The 23796-nt window shown below is 39.7% G+C and overlaps 1 protein-coding gene across 1 annotated transcript in view; it reads right to left on the bottom strand.

The window, feature by feature from the left end:
• The window catches only part of ncanb (neurocan b), a 158506-nt gene that overhangs the window by 34202 nt on the left and 100508 nt on the right, over positions 1-23796 (bottom strand). Inside the window, exon 10 of the mRNA XM_008407242.3 lies at positions 20192-20308. Within this exon, the coding sequence (XP_008405464.2) occupies positions 20192-20308 (117 nt within the window). The remainder of the gene's footprint in view (positions 1-20191; positions 20309-23796) is intronic.

Below are 23796 nucleotides of genomic sequence, written 5' to 3'. Positions count from 1 at the left end.
TATTCTGTAGAGAAATGCCTGTTTTTTTTTCTTTTCTTCCTCTTTTTGGCTGATCTCGGCCTGAAGGCACAATCATTAAAGCTGCAGCTGGCAACTTAACAATCCTCAACCATCACAAGCTCTGAGAGTCTCTCTGAGGCTCTGACAAGAGGTCATGGTGGGAGGCAGAGGAACGTCTGAGGGCTGAAGGAAGATATGGAAATGTGAGGATGCTGAAAAGCGACGCAGGGCCGGGTTAGGAGGCTGAGGCGATGGAAACAAGGGTGGAAAGACGGAGCGGAGGTGATACCATTCTGCGAGGAAGTTGGTGATTTTTGGGGTCGGATTACAGCGGCTTTGCAGGCGGCAGCGTTTGGGCGGATCAGCCCGATTGGCGCGAACAGCATGACAGCTTCACTGCTGTTGCTCCGCTTAGGGCCGGCTGATTTCAAAGCTTAAAGTCGATGCAGACGAAAGATATCGAGCCAGAGGAGATGGAATAAGATGCTCAGTTTAGCCGTGTGTGACTGTCTTAATGTATGATCTGGCGTGAGACAAGAAATGACGACAAAACAACAAGAAGCAAAATACTTTATCTACCAGGAAAATTAACTGTACATGCTGCATGCTGTCTTAAATGGCAATTCTTCTCCTTTCATGTTCAAACTGCAGGAATCTGAAATGGTTCCAAACGATGCAGCTGTGAAAATCAAGTTTCACCTTGAAAATGTAGTCATAACCACTAAACCTTTTCATATTTTGTCAAAATTACAAACACAAACTTTGGTCTACAAAAAATAAATATGTTTTGATCAGATATATTCAATTGTAGCTCTGTGTGTTGAGGACTATTATCCAGCTGGATGATTAAACTTAGTCCTAATCTTAATTCATATTTAGTCCAAGCCGTTCTTTTTTTTTGCATTCAAGCCAAAACGTAAAATTTTAGCCTCATTTGACCAGAGCACCTTATTTCACCTGCCGAGTCCGAAACATGTCTTGCAGCAGAACTACAAACAGAACTTTTTATTACTTTCTTTCAAGATTGGGTTCATTTTGCTGCTCCTCTTTTTGAGGTTCTTAAGAAGTTTGAGGTTTTAAAGTGACAGCATAATAAAAAAGCCAATACTTACAGCATGAATACTTTTGAGAAGCACTGCCGGTGCAATCACAAAAAAATAAACTAGTTCAAAGAATACCTGTGGGTTTACAGAAAGGTTGTGTCTAACTACTGATACGTGTGAATAAAACATGATTAAAAAAGTTAAAAGGGACATAAAAAAAAAACAGGAAGGAAAGATCCTTGGGCTCACCTTAACAAATATTTCTACCATTTCTCATTTTGTTGTGTTAATTATCTGTTTATTTCAGATAAACAGAGTTAAAGATCGCCTCTCCCTGACCATCCACATCCTCTCTCCCCGGCAGTCTCTTTTCCTTCCAGCACTCAGATTTATGTCTTCAATTCTCTTGTAAATTACCTGTGAACTCTGAAGCCAAATAAACCCAGACAACTCCTTCTCATTGCCATATAAAAGTGTTTAACAGATATGAACAATTTCACGCTCGTGAACCCTTGAATTTGTCTGGAATCCTCTATAGGGTTTTTTTTTTTTTTTTGCTTTCACTAAGCTTGTAATCCATCTCTACTAAACACCGACTGCATAACATTTTGTATTATCCATTTACTTCAGAATTGGTTCTTTTGTATGGGAGGGTAGGAAAAGTAATTTTAAGTGCGGTTTCTTTACCTGAAATGTAATAGTCAATCATGTCTGCTGTACTTTCCTCCCGTTTCTGAAGAAATGCTTTTACTTTGACTAGTTGGTTGTTTTTGTCTTTGGTTTTAGTGAGGGCCAATTATTGTCTCTCTCTCTTTCCATCCATCCATCCATCCATTTTCTTTACACCTTTGTCCTTATTGGGGTCAGGAGGGTTGCTGGGAGGGGTGCTGGTGCCTATCTCCAGCTGACGTTCCGGGCGAGAGGCGGGGTCACCCTGGACAGGTCGCCAGTCTGTCGCAGCTCTTTCTGACCTGATCACCTTTTATTAACTATTATTTATTAACTATTAGCATAGGCTAACTGGTAAGGCTAACGCAGGAGAATTGCAGGGGCTGGCTGCGTCCAGGAAGCAGACGCTCACTGTGAACTGCTCTTGAGCCAATCAAAAATGCTGTGTCACGTTTGTAAATCTGTAGCCACTGACTGCGGAAAAGCTGCTGACCTCTGTCCGCTATGCACCTCATCATCCGCCGACCCCGTTCACCGCTGCACGGCTCAGTTGCTCTTGTTCCCAACCACTCCGCTTCGAACACGAGAGAGCTACAAATGTTTACAGACCTATTTAGCCACTTAGTTTTCATAAGTGCTCGCGTATGGATGCGCTCACTCATTATCTGCATTTTGTTTTATTTTCTTCTAAATGTGTGACAGTGAGCTGTTTTGCATATGCCCTATTTTCTATTTTCGACAGTAAAAATGATCTGCGGCGACTGATAAAGAGAAATGTCAAAAAGGGGAACATTTGAAGTATTTTTACTCTTTCTGCAACACAAAAATAACTGCAGCTTCCGCTTCTGTTATCCTTGACGTCGCTTTTTAATAAATGCTGGTCCTTTGAAGATGGAGTCAACTGTTTTTTGGGTTTTTTTTCTGAATGCAAAAACTAATCTTTATCTTATCTAATGTTTATGATGACAGCTATTCATTTATCAAACTGATAACTGTTTAAAGATTACAAATTTTGAAAGTCTTTCAAAATGTCTTAAATGTTCCCTCTTTGGTTATCTAAGATTAACTAATAAAACATGGAGTGGGGAAGAAGGAGAACAGCTGGGTAGACAAAATGAAAATGTAACATTCAAACAAATGAAAAAAAAAAAAACACCGCATTCCTGCGTATGTTTACCTTCTGTGCAGATTTATTATGTAAATATGCATCTACAAAGGTTGGAGGGTACGAAAAGATCTCATTACGAGTCGTATTCTTCCACAACCGACCTGAGTAGGTGGCAGCCATGGATAAATGAAACCCTGACAGAGCACGAAGGCGCCTTTTCTCCTGTACGGGACTAAATGCCAGCCGTAGCTACAGATCAAACAGCCGACTGATCAATTACACAGAGAACCTTTGAACCAGTAAATGCCACCCAAAGACTTCACGTCTAACAAGGTTCTACAGAGGTCATGAGGGGATGATATTAATATCAAAGAGGAAGATTTTTTTATTTTGGCAGACACCCAGAGGAAAATGTACACTTATCAGAGCAAACAAGAGCCGCACTCTTGTGCTAAAAGCCTTGGAACGGGATCCAAAGCTAAAAATCGTACTGTACGCCAGAGCAGCCCTCCGCTTCCCTGAAACGCTGACAAATCGGGTCAGGCTTTCTACGTTCTCCTAAATGCTGGCATTGCGTAAAAAAAATAAACCGACATAACGTGCTGTAAAATAACAGCTTTGAAATGGAATTTTTTTTTGTCACACGAAGGTTCTGGTTAAAAGGCTTTTTGTGTTTGTCGTCTTTTATAGCGACGACCCTGGATGATTGACTCCCCTTTGGTTTGCTGAGGGGCATTGACATTTCCAAAGCCTTCTACGAAGATGGATACCTTTCTGTTTAGCTGCTGCTCATCCAGACAGCGTGAACGCTCAATGGGCCATGTTGTGCTTTTCCAGAAAGCAGATTTTCTGCGTGACTATGTCTGAACACACTATAAATGTTGGTTTAGTTGTCCTGGCTGCAAACAACAAGGACAGCAACAGCAAGAAGAGCTTGTGTAAACATTGCAAAACCTCTTCATTTGTTATCTTATTTATTTGCAGACTAAATATTTGCTACTGATTTACACGTTCATAATTCATTATGAAAGACAGTTTGCATTGCTTCTCTGGCATTTTACAACCATCTTTATCAGCAGAAACTCCTTTTTTGTGGAAATTACACAATAGCTATCTTTAAACAATTCTTTCCCTTTACACCATAGCAGAGCATGACTGCTTATTGGCACACAGCTAATTGTTTTGTTGTTTTCGAGCATGCAGCTTTAATATTTCAATTGGTGTCTGAAAATATGCACTCCACTAAAAATGCCACCGGGTAAGAGATGAACGAATCCAGATATTTCCCCCTAAGGCTGCAGATCAGCATAGAAAACAGTGGTGTAATTATTAAACCAAACAGCTCACATCTGTGCATACTTAATCTCTAGTTTGCTTGGAATTTTTTTTTACTGCTTGACGACGTAAAGAAAAAACAAAAAACAAAAAACAAAAAACTTTGGTTTGTTTACTGAGGAGATTGTGAGTATTTAATATTTATCAATCGATAGTTAAGTGTTCGGAGCCGTTATACAGCATGGTACTCCCCAGTACCAACTAAACAGAGTCAGAAAGATTATGTCCATGTTTCTTAAAGTACAGAGAGGTATGTTGTTGTACTGGAAGGAAATTAAATTAACTCATATCATCCGAGTATCTACAGAGATACTTGGATCATATGAGCCAAGTACTTGGATCATATGAGCCAAGTATCAGATCTTGCTGTGGGCAGGAAGGATCTCTGGTAGCAGTCAGTCTTGCAGTTACTCTGATAAGGCCTCTGACTGAAGACCGTTGCTCTATGACAGCCTAGTGACTGTCATAACATGCCAGCAGCTCAATTTCTGGGCAGTAGAGATGATATTCAACATGTGCTGGATGACACCATCAGTTATTGGTAGGTACTGCTATTCCACCTCATTTGCTGTTGTCTCTCCTCTTTTAAAACTCTCTGTCCATATTGTTGGAAACCTGGGCAGAGAGACAAAGTTGGGGATATGATCCTTTCTCATCATGATTGATGGAAGTGATGGTTCTACCTTCCTCCTTCCCTGTCTGCCCTTTCGTTCTGCTCTGCATCCATCAAGTTTGTTTTTCAACTCCTAGATGGATGTAAAATGTGATTTTCGATGATCCCCTTGTTTTGCAAGTTCTTCTTTATTTATTATTCTTCATTAAACGTCCACCATTACTAGTCTCTTCCGCCTGTCTCCATCCACCACCTGAACAACATGACATAATTGCAGATACGTGTGAGTTTGCTTTGCCGATGTTTACATGTGTGATAAGAGAAAAGTTTCTCTGGATGAGGTCGCCGAGATTCGTCCTTAAAAAATCTTGTGCTTTTCAGTCGTTTGATCTCAAAGGAACGTTGTTTAATGTCGCTTAAGTGCAACTTCACTAAATAAGAAACAGCCTTGTTCAGCGAGAAATTTGCAGAAAATCTTAAATGCCACACATGCATATTGGAATGAGTGAAGCAGCACACTGCACTTAGAGGCAATCAAAGAACATTCACACTGAGCTAAGCGATGGCTGATGGAGGAGTAGGTGTGCAAATAATCATAATAGTTCTGTGTATTTGCTTTGGGTTTTATTGCAGCGTCACAGACTGGCTCAGTAGGAAGAAGAGAAAACAACTTCTAGAACATAAATGCAGCGTGATTGAAGCTTCTCAGCTATTCTTCAGGGAAATCTGAGAAACCCTGATCAACCTCTGGCAAAAATAAATAAATAAAAAAATTAATAAATGTATTTCTGGCTGAAGCATTTTCATCATCTGTACTTGGCTAACATGTAAGGATGAACAAAGATGTGTTACTTCCTCATTTCCCTCAGACAGAGTGGTGCAGTACATCATGTGCAAACGCATACGTACCGGCAGTGATCCCAATCATTGTGGTTTACCAGATGTTTCCACACATCAAGGAGACGTCAGGAAAGCGAGCCTAAGAAACTGCCTGGTGGACATTTCTAGAGTATCACACGGGAACATCAAATAAAGAAGGAAGGTATGGCTCCGACTCGCTTCCTGATGGAGCGAGATGGAGATATGGATATGGGAACGTGTGTGTGTGTGTGTTTTTTTTTATGTGTGTGTGTAAAGTTGGGGGGTATTGGGAAGGGGCGGCTCACATTGTGTTTTATACAGGTCTGTGCTTTGGTTGACAGCACTGCTCCAACATTCATAACAACCTAGGAAAATGTAATGAGGTAAAGTGTCACAACATCTCACATCGCCGGGCTGGCCTTCACTTCTGACAGCCTGCCTCTGCTCACCATTGCTGTACGTATGTGTGTGTGTGTGTGTGTGTGTGCACGTGTGTGTGTGTATTTACTGCTTGAGTCTGTTTATATTTTGTGTGGGACAGGGATGCCGGTGGCCAGGAGAAAGAAACGCCAGCTGCCACTGCGTGCCACCAGTATCATTCAACCACACACTATTTCTGTCTCTGCGCAGAAAAGGAGCGGTGAGCAGCAGAAGTATGCAGGACTTCAGGCTGACAGCAAATGCAGAGCAGAACCGGGGAACCATTATTCCAGGCTGTGTGGTGCTAAATCTGATTAGCGGCGACGGCACCCGGTCGTAAAGCCACTCACCTTCTCATTTGGCTCACCCAAGCGTTAAATCTTAAAACAGATGCTTTCACTTTTCTCTGTTATCCATCCTTCATATAACTTCTTTTTTCTTTCTGCGCAAACATCTGTGATTGTCCAAACTTGGAAAAAAAATAAAATAAGATAGAATACAGCAACTTTAAGTGGAACAGTTCCCAGGAGGGGTGAATGACAGGCTATTCTCTGCCTCCTGTCGTTATTTCTGACACACTTAAAGTGGTAATATTAGAGGGAAATTATCTTTTTTTTTTCTCCCCTCAGCCCTGTCAGTATCATTTCATCACTGACAGTGAGTTTATATAGTAACGCTTTGCTGAAGTCTTGCGTCTATTTCTGTAAGGAGAGGCCTCCAGAATCAAAGAAGCGCCCTCTGGTAACTCTTAAGGAAGAATTATTTACCGTTTTTGTAGATTGTTTGGCTCCTGCAGTCAATAAGAACTCCAGCATGTAATTTTAAAAGACTTCCACTAAACTCTCCTTCAGGTTGCACACCTCTGTCTTTTATTCTGTCTTTGACCAAATTCTTCCTCATCTCTAAGCAGCTGCTTTAGAAAGAAGACCAAAAATCAGTTCAATCAAAAATCAAAATGTTCGTCAGCTAAATAAAGATGAAACTGAAGTCTTAGTTTTTGTACCGAAAGACTAAGAATCAGTGCCCACCTTCAGTCTGTCAGTTTAAAAAGCTCAAAGTCGAAAAATCTGAGGGCGATCACGGGTCTGATTTGAGTCTTGACAACCACATGAACTTTATCATAAAGGCAACATATTATTACCAATTGTATTAGTTCATGTGTTTGTTTCCAGCAGACCCGATTATTACAATACCGTTTCAACTTTTTCAAAATGCTGCGGCTAGAGTCTTTACAGACGAAAGAGATCAGCACATCGGTCCGGCTCTGAGCTTTTACCCTTTGTTCAATGAATTGAGTTTAAAAGCAAAGTAATGGTTTACAAAACTGGCTGCGCGACGTATTGCGCCGAAGTCGCACAAGTCTGACAGCGTTGAGACCAAAGTCTGCAGTAGTTGTGTTGATCTTGGAGCAGAAACTTTAGGTGACTGAATCGTTTAGGATTTAAATCTGTGTATACGGCTTTCCTCAACAGATCTTTCCATTTCTATCTCCTGCATGACTTCACCTCACAGTGCACCTACAATCTTCCAAGCTGAGAATATTGTGCCATCGGTTATTTACGAGGGCTACAGTAAATGCAGAACCGCATGCTGCCATCTCTGCATCATTGCTCTGTCAACCATTGGATGATCTTTTTAAACACAGCATAGCAGGAACCAACAGCTGCCATTTCAGGTTGTCACTTCAAACATGTATAAATGTTGGCGCCGATGTTATATTTACGCGGCACACTCGTGTCAGACACGATTAATATTTTCAGAATGAGACTTAATTGTATTTGGCAGTCACTCCGCTCGAGTGCCGTTCCGCCGCATTTTGAGCGAAAATGACAGCCGTTGAGATTACAATCCATCAGAGGCGCCAAGCAATCGAACCATTTCGAAAGAGTGTGAGCAGAAATGAGCTGACGAGGTCAGCTGGAGACAGCGACATCAACATCGGTTTTAACATTTCTACTATAGGTTCTCCTAAGAAGTGGTGGCAACCAACACTGGTGCTTTGATTTCACCTGCTGTTCTTTTTTTTCCTAAGTCTTCAGCATAATGTGGATCAGGATAAATGATCTGATCTATAGCTATATAAATCACAGATGTAACCTGAACTTTGAGTGGACCAGAGCATTTGCAGCACATCTTAACTTAATGAAATGCCATTAGTATCATCTACTGCAGCCATTCCTGCAGTGCAGCAGCAATATTTCCTCAATGATGGCTCCTATGGTTTAGGGGGAAAAAACGCAACAAATCAGAAGCAACAGCGTGCGCTATTTACATCCAATAAAAGGTGTTTTGCCATTACTTTATTATATTTTGTCCTCTGATTTTAGTTGGGGAAAAAAAATGTCCTTGCTATTCTTGCAGCCTGTACAGTATTTATGATGTCATTTCGTACTTACTTTTTAATGTATTATTCTTACTTTTGTTTTTACTATATTTCTATGGGTTTTTTTTTCTTTGCTTGAACCTACAGGCTTCAATTTCTTACATGCACTTTTGCTGCAGTTTCACCTGAATTTCCCATCGGTGTGACAATAAAGATAATTTCTATCCTATTCTATTCTGTGTGTGTAAGTGCTAATAATTTTCCTTGTGTGTTTTGAGGAGGTCTGGAAACTCTGTCTCTACCTTGACAGAGTCAAAACGCCTGTGATCTTGTCAAGGTACAGCTTGTGGATTCCTGCCCTGTGCAATGTGCTCAAATGTCTGTTGTTGTTTTGTTTTTTTTAAATCTATTGAGCAGCATACAAATGAGCATTTTTTTCCCTTTCCCTGACAGCAGACTTCACAGATACTTGTTATTCACTGTGTGAGTGTTTCTGGAACGCTGATAAGGCCCCCCATGTGTAAAAGCCTGTTCCCGGTGTTCATGGGAAATCAATTTGACCCTCTTATATGTGACCAGCCTTTATATCTCTCAGTTCCTCCTACAGCTGTCATCCAGCGGATCAAGATACTTTCCTTCTGACACACACACACACACGCACGCACGCACGCATGCACACACGCATGCGTATTGAGGCACATGCATACAAACCCCCTCAGCTAAATCAAACACATGTAAGCCATATTCGTACATATTCATGCGCTCTAGCTGGCACTGAAGCTGAAGAGTAAATTAGAAAGAAGATGAAGCATTTTTAGGTGGTGGCAGGTGAGAATATTTGTGCTGAAGCACAAGAGAAAAAAAAAGCAACAAAGAAAAAACAAGAAGAAAAGGGTGAATTCTGGCAACTCAGCCAGAAGCTCATTAATCTACAGACGTGTTTGCACAAAAGGAGATACTGGACACACATACTGGACACACATACTGTCCACACGCGCGCGCAACACATCATGCAGCTTATTCTCATTCAGCTCTGCACTCAGTATGTCCTTTACTTCTCATTGTCCTGACAAGTGAGGGGAGCAGTAAGTGTCCACCCTGACTGAAAGCTGAAAATTAAATGTTGCACACAGTCCTTTCTTTAATGAATGCGATGTAACTTTAATCTGGAGGAGATCCAGCTGTGTTTAAGCTGCACTGTGTCACACAGTGCCCAGGTGCATGCATCTCGCGTGTCTTCTTGTGTTAATTTCGTCATCCAGAGAAGGCGAAGCCTCTCAGACAGCTGCAGGTCCAGCAGCTCTAATCAGTACCAAATCTTTTGGCCTTCCAGCTCTGGAGCAGGAGCATACATGATACAAACGATACAAAGGGGTGAAGGGGAATAGCCAGCTCTAATGCTGATTGAAGACTCCACGGGCACGGAGGAATTAATGAGGCATGGGGACGCAGACTGTGCCAGCCAATCATGGCCTGTTAAGAGCCTCTCAGCTGCCGACAAACTGTGACAAACTGCAAGCCATCAATCACACAAAAGACACGTCTTCTGTCATTTGCACACTTACTGTCACATTCAGCCTCGTGCGTGACTCACTGGATTCACCTCGCTGAGTCGATTGTTGTTTTATCCGCCTCACACTGCTGTAGCTGCAAGGCAGACCTAGAACATTTCACCAAAAGTACCGTGGGGGAGAAATGAGAATAGCTCTTAAATTTATGGTGAAACTAAAGTCAGCTTTTAGGTTTTGCACATGCGGCGATGCATCATTTGCCTGGTGCTTGGCAGAAGGGTGAAGGTCAAGAAACTGGGGCCAAAAGAACCCCCAACAGGGTATGAATGCAACCTCTGGAACTTGGAGGATTTGGTGCCAAAAAGGGTAAAACCAAGACATAATGAATGAAAGGCGTTTCATCCGTCTTTCTACATAAACTACTGCAATACACGGTTGGGGGAATTTAGTAAGCAGTGCACTCTCTTCAAGTTTTCCTGTCATTTGTGTTGCCAATGTTTGATTTGCACCCCCCTCCTGCAGCAGGTTTTCAAATCTGATTGAGCTCTTTTCAGCCAACTGACAAATATAAAAAAAGTTTGACATTTTAATATCTTAATTAAGAGAGGACTCCAGGTTCACAGAAAGAGACATTTCTCACAACTTTTAGAACAACATCCAGCAGGATGAATCATGCTAGAATGGCATGCTGATTACACCCCAGAAAATAGACTAAATATAACTAATCATCTGTGGTTGCTATGGCAAATTGATAAGCATTTGGTCAATCAGCATCGCTGAATTTTATGTCTTTGGGGCGCTCAAAATTTGATGAACTATACAAAAATGTTTTGGGTCATTGCTTGATAAAGTTGGGGTTAAACTTGTTAATCTGACTTCTCCACTTTGCACGGCACCAGAGGATTTTCCAGATATTTCCAGTAAGTTACATCTTCTGTTCCTCTGTATGTTTTATTAGTTTTAGCTAACATATTGCTCTGCTTTTTTTTTTGTTGTTTACTTTTTCCATTCCTCAGGTGCTATCGTTTGCCGACAATCAGTCCCGACTGTTGAAGTGGTTTATTTGATGCTTATGTAGCTCTGGTTAGCACAATGCTAATGCTGCTCTGGATAAATGTTGCTAAAATGTTATTATTATTATTTTTATTATTAGTAATCATGATGCTCATGTTGCCTTTAATGACAAACATCCTGGTTGATATAATGTGGTGAAGTCCCGTTTGCTGACTCAGATCTATGAACATTCATGTCTGTAAGGTTTCACTGACGGGAGGATCGCTTGGTGTTTTTGTTCCTCAGAACCTGGTTAAGTTTTTCTTTGTTTCTTGGTAACTTTTTTGTTTGCATCCATGGTCATTTTATCCTATACCAGTGTTATTGGTATAGGATAACCAATAACACTGGTAGGAAGGAACAGAGGCGTAGGAACGCCTCTGCTGCTCGGTGTTATTAGTCGATTCTCTTCAGTCTTAGTAGAATTTAGCTTGTTGTTTGTTCAGAGTTAAACCCGTAGGCATTGGTTTAGTTTTTCACAGTTTTGAATCCGGTTTGGTTTTATCCGTTGACACTTATTTCACAAGTTACTCAACAAATCTTTTACTTTTAGCTAGTTTAACCCTTCGTGTTACTTTGCTGTATGAAGAATGGTATATTATTGTAGAAATGTCATCATTTCTGTCTTGAAACCTTATGCTAGAGTAGGAAAGGAAATCCCTGGGCACATCAGCTCCAACACAACTTTTTTTTTCTCACCAGCCGCCACTGATCTTCAGTAGACCACAATTCGACAGAAACCATGCTCAACTACCTCCTGCCCTTCCCCCGTCTTTGACCTCATTGCACAGATCGGTGGACGGCGCCTTGGCGAGGTCGGTTCCGGGAAACGGTATTAATAGCGTCGAACTCATGAATCTTTCAGGCCGAATCACATGAGCTGATATGAGATGAGACCGTCTCAGAGGATGGATTAGTTAATGCAGAAACGCAGCAGGGGAGATTTCTCATAGCCTCCTAGTACATGAGTTATGTATCAGCTCCATATACGGTCTCTGGTACTTATTGATTTTTTTTTGTATGATAGCCCAAAACAGGTGCCAAGTGTCAGAGGTCAGATCCACGAGAGACAGCAGAATATATTTCTGCTGCAGTACCGCGAGTATATATATAGTAACTGGAATGTGTAGGTCAGTGAGTCGAGGGGCTTCGATGAGTTTACTTTTATGCATAAGTACAGCGATGAATAATTGCGTTGGCCTTTCACAGGAAAATAGTGCGCATGGAGGAAAAAAAAAACAGGGAATGGAGCCAGAAAAAGAGAAGTGTGGAGGGGGAGAGGTTAGAGGTTGGAAGAGAGTCAAGAAACGTGGCAGAAAATGAAATGTGTTACTTTGGAGACGTGCTGAAGTGGCTCCATGCTTGCATTCAGCTCGATGGCCGCTGTGCTGAGCAGTTTCAATATTTACCATAGCTGATGCCAAATAGCACTGGAATGTACTGGAACAGTCACAGGCAGAAGGGATGGGAAAGATGTTTAAAAAGGGTCTTTGGACTAAAATGTACTCCAATTTATCCCCAGTTTGGGCATCGAATGACAACTCTGCTTTGCAAGGCTTTCTGTTTGTTTTTAACAGGAGTGCCAATTAAAATGGATGGTGCTGAAGATGGAATAAAAAACATGAAATAAGGAAAGAAAAACATTTGGGGTGAAATAAAGTGGCAACTCGGATGGAAATATGAAAATTGGATCTGAGAAATCAATTGAGGAATGGAAAATTGACAACTGATAAAATAAAGATATAGAACAGGCAGGGGGAATAGAAGAGAAGTGGGAGATAGAAATCAGATCTAATCAGCAGGATTGGAAGAGAAGCAAGTATATGTGCAAAGTTGCGGGTTAAAATAATAAAAACAAAAGTTTTGTGCCAAGGAAATACCAAACCCGTGGACATGCATGCAGATTGTTGTTGGGAGACGTTGATATGAAATTTATTTTAGCTGAAATTGACGTCAAAATTAATATCTCCTGTGAGTAAAACTTTCAAAGAGTTGAAATTAAGAGAACTGATTTTTATCCTTTAAATTGTCTGTTATTAAATGTTAAGATAAAACTAAACGCCTTTCTGGGATAGATAAACAGAATCCTGTTTGCAAAGACTTAATTCTTTGCAAAAATGAAGTTATCAATGTCTAATTCAGAAAAAAGTGAAGTTAAAACTTATTTGAACAAAAATTATCTTTTTTTTAACATCCACACAGTTGCCTCTATTTCTTTTTACTAAATCAATGTTGAAATGAGGAAATTAAAAAAAAAAAAAATCAGGATGGGATTCCACACATGAGAAAGCTCCATGTGGCGGAAGCAGGAGTTGAATAATGGAAAGCAGGAACAGAGTTACCAAAGTAATTTTCTCTGTGTAGCAGGATCAATTACCATCTTGACCTCACTACACAGACTGAGTTTAAACCCAAAACAAACACTTTCTCTAAAAGCTATTTATTTTGATTCTGGAAAGCCCTGGAAAAAACAAGCAAACAAACAAAAAAAAAACAGCAGCGATTACCTGCTTTTAATATTATTAATGTTGTTGGTCATCCAGCAGAATATAAATGGGTGACGGCGTGAATTTATTCACCCTCCAGCTCTCTGTCTCTCGCTTTAACTTGTGGACAGATGGGCTGATTGAGGTCTTCCAGCAGCTGACCATAAATAATTTGCCCGACTCGTGTTCCATTTAAAATCAAAGCGATTTCCTGACCCACAAAAAGAGATAGATGAGACAGGTTAATACGTTTTTTTTCCTTCCCTCCCACAGAAATCCATGTTTGAACAGAGCAGGAACAGAGCGCTTCTGACCAAGCAAAAACCCAAACGGCGAACACTTAGAAATCCTATCAATTTCTAGGTTCTTGAATCTGAAATATTTTTAAGGTCTTTGGAACTTCATTGCTTTTTTTTTTTTTTTTGTATTGTTCCTAATTCTTGGCCTATGTGAGTTATCTTTGATGTTTTAAAAGATCAAATCTTTAAAGAAACAAATGAAAACCTGCAAAATGCAGTGTGTAACTTTCCTACACATAAAGACCATCTTTGTTTCCATTCATCCACTTTCTATTAATAGAAGCAAATATAAGTGGAATGTATGTACACCTTTCAAGTCTAGAGTCTTAATTTGAAAATGAGTTCCAATGAGGCTCTTCCGTCAGATTAAAAGTACCTTCAGAAAACAAACTTCAAGCTGCTATCAAACATATTTTTCATCAAACCCACATCTCTGCATTATTATTTTTTTAATATTAAAATCTTAAATGTCATGTTAGCCAGCCTTATTAGCCAGAAATAATCACCATTAACAGAAATAAAAGCTTTATTACATCAGTCTATGTTTTATTTGACAGCTGAGTTACTGAAGCATATTAACTTTTCACTAATATTATAATTCATTGAATATAACTGTATATTATTTTTGGTGTTTGTGTCAGAATGAATTAATCTTCTGTCAAAACAGGAAAGGATAAACTGCATGGAAAACCGCCTTTAGTGACAAACTGATAACTATAAACAACGTTGCAATACAAACACAAAAGTCTGAATTTAAGCTGCAATTACATGCAGAACAAAACCGTGACTGGACTTTAGTTTAGACTCTCCTTGGTCAGTCTGCTTTTATACTTCCACAGTAGATGCATTTTCTGGAGAATCGTTTCAAAGCTACAGAATCGTTATTTTCACAAAATAGTAAGCGTGGCTCATTACCGTATTATTTTTTAGACTGACTAAAAATGATGCAGTAACCGTTTCTGAATGAAACATTTAGAATATTCATAAACAGAGGCAAAACATGCAGAAAGATCCAGTGTAATGCACTTGTTTGCATTTCCTTTTTGAAAAATTAAGCAGACAGAAGAAATAAGCCATCGCTGTTGGTGTGGCATGAGAAACGATGGGCAATAACTCCTTTAGTATAAAACTTTTGGTTGTTTTTGTCAGATGTCATGAAAAAAAGACAATTTTATTATATATATTTTTTTTACCTTTTTTTCTTAGTCATTGGGATGAAATCTGCTGTCTGCATGTCATGCAATTCTAAACAAATATTCATGCTAGAGGAACAATAGAATGTATTATTGTCACAATAACACAGAGCCATCAAGCTGCCAAGCTGTGACTTGACTCACTAATCATTTATATTCAGCTGCAGGATCTACAGTTTATCATCAGAGGGATTTAAAAAAAATGCAGAACTTTAGATTAATATTGCTTGTGTCTTGACTGACAGCCACTGGCGGTTCAAGTAAAAAAAAAAAAAAAAAAGGATTTATCAGACAGAAAGATGGTGTATACTACACTTCATGAATTATAACCACCGCAAGCCATAATCTATTTATCTCCATAAAATATTTTTATCTTTCTACACAGAATTAGGACAACCTGATGTCCCACTGCATCTCATTGACAAGTTCAAGTGTCACTGGATTGCAGCAAATTTAGAAAACCTGATTTCAGTGTGAAAGCAATTATGAACATTCAACACTCTGATAGGTACATATTTTTTCTGCTGCTTCCTTGACCATCCTGTTGCTTCCTGTTACTATGTAGTCGCCATGAGAATCATACGTGTGGCTTCTAATAAACTATTTACAGCGAAACCTGCATTTCCCTATACGAGTAAATACAGGTTTCTTTACCTCTGAAACTGATTTCAGCCTCTTTGTAGGAGAAAGCACGGCATTTTAATCCACCTATCAGAGGATGCATGCAAGCTAGTTATTTGTATAAATACAGAGCACAGTGCAACTTGAAAATTTATTTAAAAAATTTTTAGCTTGTTGCACCTGTAATTGTAAAAGACCTTTACAATTACAATCAGAAGGAAATATAAGTGGAAATTTGAAATCTGTTTTTTTTTTTTTTTTTTTTTTTTTTTACTGAACATGATGAGATAATGTTATACCACAATTACCTTAAAATGTGCTACTCTCACTGCTGAAAAGGATGTCCAGGTCTGATCTTTGACAATCTACTAAATAAATTTAGATTTTGAGTTGTAGTCTGAAGAACTGATATCGACAACGTCACTTGGTATCTCAGTAACCTGCCTGTTTATGCAATTTGGAGGTGTGCGTGTCTCCCCAGGTGGGAAATCTGTCAATGAGACCACAGTGGAGAGGGAGTGGGGGTTTGTTGTAAGGAATTTGTTGAGATCCCTTTCATAGCAGCCAGAGATGTGGCAGAACCACCAAGCTGTGCCAAAGTAATGTTACCTGTTATATCAATGTGCAATCTTTGTCCAGTGTTTTGGGGCAAAATCTTCGGTCTTCAAGTGCAATATTAGCTTAAAATGTATTTTCTTTTGCCTACAACAGATGTTATAGTGAATCCTGTATTGGTTTGAATACATTTTGGGTTAGGAGACCCTGAGCGCTACAACGAACACCACCATGCTCAGGGCAGCGTTTCGTTGCACTGGCAAAAGCAAACTGAACCATTTGCTGATTGAGGAAACTGATTAATCAGCATGAAAACACTTTAAAAATACAGTGCAGTTAAACTCTCCAGAGAGAAATATGCCCAAGGAGAAGGACTTGGAAGTAATCAATTAATAGAATATTATAGTATTAATGGACTTTCATATATCTCTACCCTGATATAAATGTCAGCATTTACTTCAGGTTCCTATGGAAAACTGCTGCAATTCTTTTAAACCTAATAAAACATCAAAATAATCTAGACAAAAGCAAGCCATTATAAGCCTGTGTGTGTAAGTAAAACATGCTTTTAACTTTAAAAATGATCAATCCCGTGGCTGATTGATCTCCAAGTGAATAATGAGGGTTTCTTTTGTCAGGCCTTTAAAGGTTACTGGTAATCAGCCTAAGGAAAATATGCCCTTCTTGACCTTATCCATCTAACCTTTGACCTTTTTTGAGTGGTTACTCCCAAAGCCGCAGCTTGCTCACAGTATTGTATCTGTGTGGATCAATGAGGTTTACAGAGCTCCAATAAGCAGTAGTTGAACTCTCAACTCTTAGGGATAATTTAAGAAATGTAAAAGGATAAACTGAGACTGAACTAAGGGCAAAAACATTAAACTGGACTTTCTTCAATATCCATATCTAGCATAGTGTGGTTCCTGTAAGCAATCCATATTTTTAAGCAGTTCAACCCACAGTTATTTCCCCAGGAGCCACAATCGATGTGCCAGATTGAGTGCTGTTTGCAACAACTTTGCATCAATAAAAGCTGGAACAAGGTTGTGCATCAACATCAATATCCTCTGTGGAATGTTAAACCTGAAACTACTGTACGTTTACTGCAAATAATTCTTTGCTTTAGCAATTACTTAATTACTGAAACAAAGGAACGAAACAAAAGTCTGCGAACCTCTGGAAAAACAAGTCTGAGGAAAAAAAACAACACTGCGTCTTGCAAAAACAAAAAAAAAAAAAAGGAATGGATGTGAAACATTTTCCCTGAAGAAATTAATGCTTCACACTCTCATTTTAAAACCCACGGTTTGGAAAAAAAAGTCTCACAAAAGGCATTAAGAGCATCAACGATATGCGGACTTGACGCACCAAATGGATTTAACGATTGCTTCGGCCTGAAATGCTTTTAGTTGCCGGTGAGACTGCTGACCTGTCCAGGGTGTTCTGACCTCTTGCCCATTGATTACTTGAGATAGGTACCAGCCCCCCCAGCAAACCCGAGTGAGAGGACACAACAGATAGACAGACAGACACAGGGTAATGGACTGATCCATGAACAGTTGAGATAATCAAAAGTAGCACTGACACAAACAAAACTCTATAGTAGTGCAGAAAACGATGGGTTAAAATAAAGAAGAAAACTACTGCAAAAGGTTGTGAGGGTGAACTCCTCTGTCCAGGTCACGGGTCAGTCTCAGCCTTGAGCAACGAGCTTAAGACTCTAATTTATGAGCAGCAGGACGGAGCAGGACATGGATGGATGGGGGCCTCATCTACAATGATGGAGTAAATGCTGCAATTTCTTGTGTTTAGGAAAGAGCTGAACCAAAAAGCTGTCAATTTACTGATCTCATACGCTTTGACTCTAACCTATGGCTACGAGATACGGCTAAACAGTGGGCGAAATTAAATTCCTCCATTGAGTGGCTAACATAAGTTAGAGAATTTTAAGGAAAATGTCTTTCTTTCTATGCTCAACAGGGGGAAGCTGCCAACTCCTCTATTTAGACTACAGTAAGTAGATGAACAAAACTTTATATCATGCATTCTTGTTTGCTTTTCTATGGGCTTTAAATACTGTAGGTTTATCAAATGCACCACAGAAGCCAAAGCGTGACCTGACCATCAAGCAAATCATTATGACCCAAACCAAGAAAATTTCAGGAACAAAGATACTTATGTAACAATCACATTAGCTTGGATAAGCTAATATCCAAGTAAATCATTGGGAAATGCACTTGAGCTTGCCTTAAGCTGACTGAGTCCAACATGCCATATAATTTACTGCTCTTTATGTCCAAGCCTTTCAGCATTTTGTTCTCTGACTTTTCCTGAATTGTGTGTGATGAATGAAATGACCTCACAAGTCAAGTCAAGCTCCCGTGTAAGAAGAATCTGGTGTCATATAATATTTGACTGACCCGAGTAAAATATCAATCAATCAATCAATCAAATTTTATTTGTATAGCACATTTCAACCGCAAGGCATTTCAAAGTGCTTTACATAATTAAAGAAAAAATAAAACAGCATGTGAAATTGAATAAACAGTAAGAAAGAGAAAGAGATTTAAAAAGATTAAAACATACTTTTGTTACTTTTGCCTTCATTATCAAAGCTGACTAATGAAGGCTCTCCTCTGACGTGGTTAAGTGTGCCTTCATTGAAATAAAGTGAAATGTCAGTTTTTTTTTCTTTAAGATTTACAGAAGAAATGCTTGACAAAGAGAGTGAGAAAGAGAAAGTGAGAAAAAAAAATCAGCTTGAATCTCTGTTGATGGATTTTTAAAAAAATTATTTGACTTGGGGTAAGAAGTTCCTTCCTTGGAAATATGGAAACTAATATTTCTGTAATGCTAACCACGCTAAATGTAGCAACCAGAAATAATCCCCAATCCCAACAATCATCCGAGGATAAGTGGACAATGGATAGAATACAATACAATTACAAATAAATAATTACTGACTACTTTTAACATGAAGGCTATAAAATAAATGTTTTTGACGATATCGATGAGTTACCAGTTTGAGCTGCCGCTCTGCCCGTCCTCTGGTGATGGTCAGAGGATCCAGTTGCACTGATTGTATGACGGTTTCGCTTCCGTCAGCCGGTCCCAGCTGTGGCAATGTAGCTTACCTAAATCAGTGTTTGAATGTGTATATGAGTGGGTGAAAAACTGACTGCAGCACAACATACTTTGGAGTCCTTCGGAGTCCTATTGTACTCAGTAGTTCTTAAAGAGCAATCAGAAACAGCTGAAAAAGTGCCGGCAGGTCAAAGCTGCTGGTTGGAAATCAGCGACAACGCACCGCGACGTATAAAAGATATTTACACTTCGTCCAAATGCTATAGTGAACTGACTTGTTTAAGAGGCAACTTAATTTCAGCCGAGATGCTGTTGGTGATTTTTCCAAATCCTCTTTCACAGATTTTCTTATTCTTTCTTTTGTTGTTTTCTGTCTTGTCATTACAGCAGTTTGTGCTGCCTGCTGCCACTGCACTTTAATCAGCTATTCCACCCCTCGCCGAGCTCACAGCTCCTCTGTGGACAGTCTGTCCTTGCATGCCTCTGTCACACACACACACACGCGCGCACCCCTACACACACACACACACACACGCGCACACACACACACACACACACGGACAGAAAGGCTCATACACCTAAATCACTGCACCGTCATTTTCTGCCAGCCACACTCTCCCATCTCACAGTTGAGTGGAAAGATGAGCTGCCTACTTCTCACGGGGCAGAAGGTGAAAACATACACATTCGTGCGGAAACAATCGCACACACAGTTGAGCATCTACACCACCAAAAGTCTCTGTCACACGCGACTGACTTCCAGCATATGGATATTCCCTTTTCGCTTTCAATCAGGGAGCCTGGCCCAAAACCCCTGGACCTGCCAGCGTACCAGTCGCCTCTCAGAGATTGGATCCAGAGTTCCAGGCACAGACTGGAAACAAAGCCAGCAGAGAGAAGCTGGCATTTTTCCTCACCAATCCGTTGCACGGCGGAGTACAGATGTTAGCCTCAGCATATGGCAGCCATTGTTTCTACGAGGTGTCTGCACTCTGGCTTCACCTGGCCCAGACTTACCGATCTCGCAGTTCTCTCCAGAGTAGCCCTGAGGGCAGTAGCAGCTGTAGCTGTCGCCTTCCTCCAGGCAGCTCCCACCATGGAGACAGGGGCTGGTCTGACACGGGTTACTCTCCACTGTACAAAGAGATGGACAGAATGTATAGGAAGGTTAACTTCAAGTTATTATTTTTTTTAAAGAAAAATAATTACAAATGTTCCTTAATTAGTTAGAACATGAGCAGCAGCAAGTCATTGTCTGACATACGGCCCACACTGTCTAATAGAGATGGAGCAGCAGAGTGGGCTGAGAGATTGTTGATTTGTCCTCGCCTCTCTTTCTTTGCACAAGGTGAAAGATCATGTCTGTTCGAAAGAGTTCCCCCTCTTTCCTGTTGTTCTTTTCTCTCGCAACTCAAGTATTTCCAGTGAGTCCACGTCCAAATTAATTAGCTGCTCAGAAGTGGCGCAGAAATCCATTTATATTCTATATATATTGCCGTTATGCACCAAGTGCAATACACTCACTTTAGGTTGCTGGCAATTGCTCCGTGCTCTCTTCATGGAAAATGCTTTGGCAGATAAATGCTGGAGATTGAGGGGATTAAGTTATAATCACTGCTCTTAAATTTTAGAAGGGGACTGACTGAGAGAGAGAGAGAGAGAGAGAGAGAGAGAGAGAGAGGAGACCACGACAAGGACAGTTAGAGCAAAGAGTGATTATCACAGAGTTTCCGACTATTATGTGTGCAAAAAGAGACTGTTAGGCACTAGGTAGATTAAGTGTCTTTCTAATTTCTAGTCCTGATAGGATTGGACGTCCCTGACACAATCTGTCAAGCCATCTAATATACAGCGTTCTTTTTCCGTAATAACACCCAGACTCACTTAATGATGTATGAGCATGGGGGACGCAGAGCAGAGCACAGAGTGCAGAATGCAATTCACATGGAAGCACGGAAATGCCCTCTATTAGGTGTGAGTTTGTTTATTCATGCAGACGTGTGCAAAGATAAGCGAGTGTATATCAAGATACGTACATGTCTAACCATAACTAAGGGGCTATAAGACAGAAACAACACATACGTGGTATTCACGATACGTTTTCGCATTTTGCCATATTACAACCAAAACTTTTCTGTGTTTTCTTTTGATTTTATGTGAGGGAAATGATGCATACAGCTTCACACAGTGGCACGTCTTTTCTGACCGACAAAGCAATCCAGAAACGGAGGCTTTTACCCATTCTTCATCGCAAAACAACTTGAAATTCAGTTTCAATGAACAGCTCTTAAAATCTTTAGATTCTGAAGAGGGTTTAGGTTTGGACTTTGACTGGGACATTCTAACATGACTGTGATTTCTTGTCCTAACCCAGGACAAGAACTTTAGATTTAAAGTTCTTGTCCTGTGAACCTTCACCCTGGTGTTAAACTTTATGCAGAAGTCTCCAAACCACTTTTCTTACGGTCATGATCAAAACTTAGCTCCATTCGTCTTCATCCAACAATTCAAGAGCATAGTTCCCACAGCATGCTGCTGCCACTGTCAACACTTCAGGAATGTTGTGTTCTGGGAGGAGTTCAATTATGAAAGGAAAGTAGATCTGGGCATTCTCAACACACTACGATTCATTTGTGTTGAAGTTTATCCTCCCCTCCATGATGACTGTAATTTGGTGAAATGCTACATGCCCAAGAGTCACTTTGAAAAATTTCAGTTCTCATTAGAAACAGAGAAAGAATCAGGTTACTGTAACTGTATTTGCCCGGATACACTAATTATATCAAGATTTATAGCTTTGCCATGTCAAGTTAATTACTAAGTTGGGATGACAACAAAATAAGCTTGTAAGATTATCATTCCAAGATATCACAAAATATAATTTCTAAGAATGTATTTTCTCAATTTCTCTGTTTAAAAATAGCAGCAAAAAAGCACAGAAAACAAATAAAACATTTGTGCAACAAATTAGAATAAAGCTTGTGCAAGTGCCCACTTTTTAATTAGGGGATAATTAGATATAACACAACGCCATGAAGAACACGTAAGCTTAGAAACCTGCTGCATTTTTGCAAATGTACGACCCAAGTGGAAGGAGGAGGCAGGCAGAATCATGGTGCAGTTGAGTAATAAAGATAAAATGACTAAAAAAATAACAAAGTGCATTAATGGGAATGAGAAGACGTAAAGGTCAGCACAGACTGAGGCAACAGGGGGATCTAAATCAAAAGCGAGTGAACGGAGAGGTTTCAATTTTGGGGATGTCGTTACTGGAATGTAAAACAAATGAGTCAAATTGGCGGGTGAGCAACAGCTGAGGCAGAACAGGGAGCCGAGGCAGAGGGGAAGGCATGGGTAAATCCTGGAAACGCAGAAACTGGAGGAAATAAACTGTAAAGTTTTAGAAATATTCACTGAACAGAACATGAATTAACCCCCCCACAAAAAAAAATCCTTTCTCTGTTTAGACTTAAAATAAACAAAAACAGAAAACTTTTGTAAAACATGTTGGATACATTGTCTTCTATGGGATGTTGATATCTGTGGGGAAAAAAAGAACAGTTTCTAACGTAATGAGAAGAATATGTATAAAAATATAATTGGTGCCGTTAGTGTCATTCTGTTAGGAGATTTCATTTCAGGTATTTTATTTAAAAACACCAAAAAAACTGTTTAAAAACATGAAATGATTCTTTGGTATTTTTCACCAAAGTTATAAAGAGCCATTATGGAAGGTCCAAAGAGCCACACGTTGCAGACAACTAAGACTTAATCTTTGGGACTTCTTTGGTTCATCTAAACATTTAGGAAAACTACTTCCTTCAAAATCCTATTTATCCCAATAATCCAAACATCAGCATTATAATTACTGAGATGAAGGTTTTGAATGCTCATCCATCTGAAGTCTGCTAGACTACTATTATGTAAACTACAGTATTCAATAATGCTGGATCATGAAGGATAGTGAGATCTTATGAAATGTACAAACCCTATATAGACCTAAAGAGACATACAAAGGTGTTTGGCAGACATCGATTTGACTTTACTAAGTTCTACAATAACCCCATATTCATTTGATTTGTATTCTTTCACTTAAGATGAAAATATTCAACAAAAACAACAAAAAAGCTCATTTGAAAACAAAGAAGTTGTCAGTTGTCAGGACTTTGTATTTCCTTCTCCTGTTTCATCTGTTTGGACCAAAATAAATAAATAAATAAAAAAATAAAAATCTGCCAACTTTGTCAGGACACAGAATTGAACTGCAAATTCTGCTGCTCACAACGAACAGAACCACATTTGTCTGTGTTTTTTTTTTTTTTTTTTTGTCTTCTCTGTGTGTTTGACACCACATGTTATATAATTGTAGGGCGAAAGTGTCATTTCTTTTAGCTGCGGTGGGACAAACAGTCTGGCTGCGAATGACAAACTCGACAAATTTCAGAGGACCGACTCAGCCGTGTGGGTGGCAGATGTGGACAGCGAGACGATTTTCCATCGAGAACAATAACACCTACACGGCGTCCGGTGTTTGAGAGCATACTCTCCCCCAAGAACTAAAAGATTACAGTAAAAATCACAGTTTCTTTTCATGTTGCTTTTACTGAAATGTAAATCTGCAC

This window comes from Poecilia reticulata, chromosome 4 (genome assembly GCF_904066995.2).
Source record: "Poecilia reticulata chromosome 4, P_reticulata-male-v2, whole genome shotgun sequence".
NCBI classification, from domain to species: Eukaryota; Metazoa; Chordata; class Actinopteri; order Cyprinodontiformes; family Poeciliidae; genus Poecilia; species Poecilia reticulata.
This window is presented reverse-complemented; position numbering and strand designations above follow the sequence as displayed.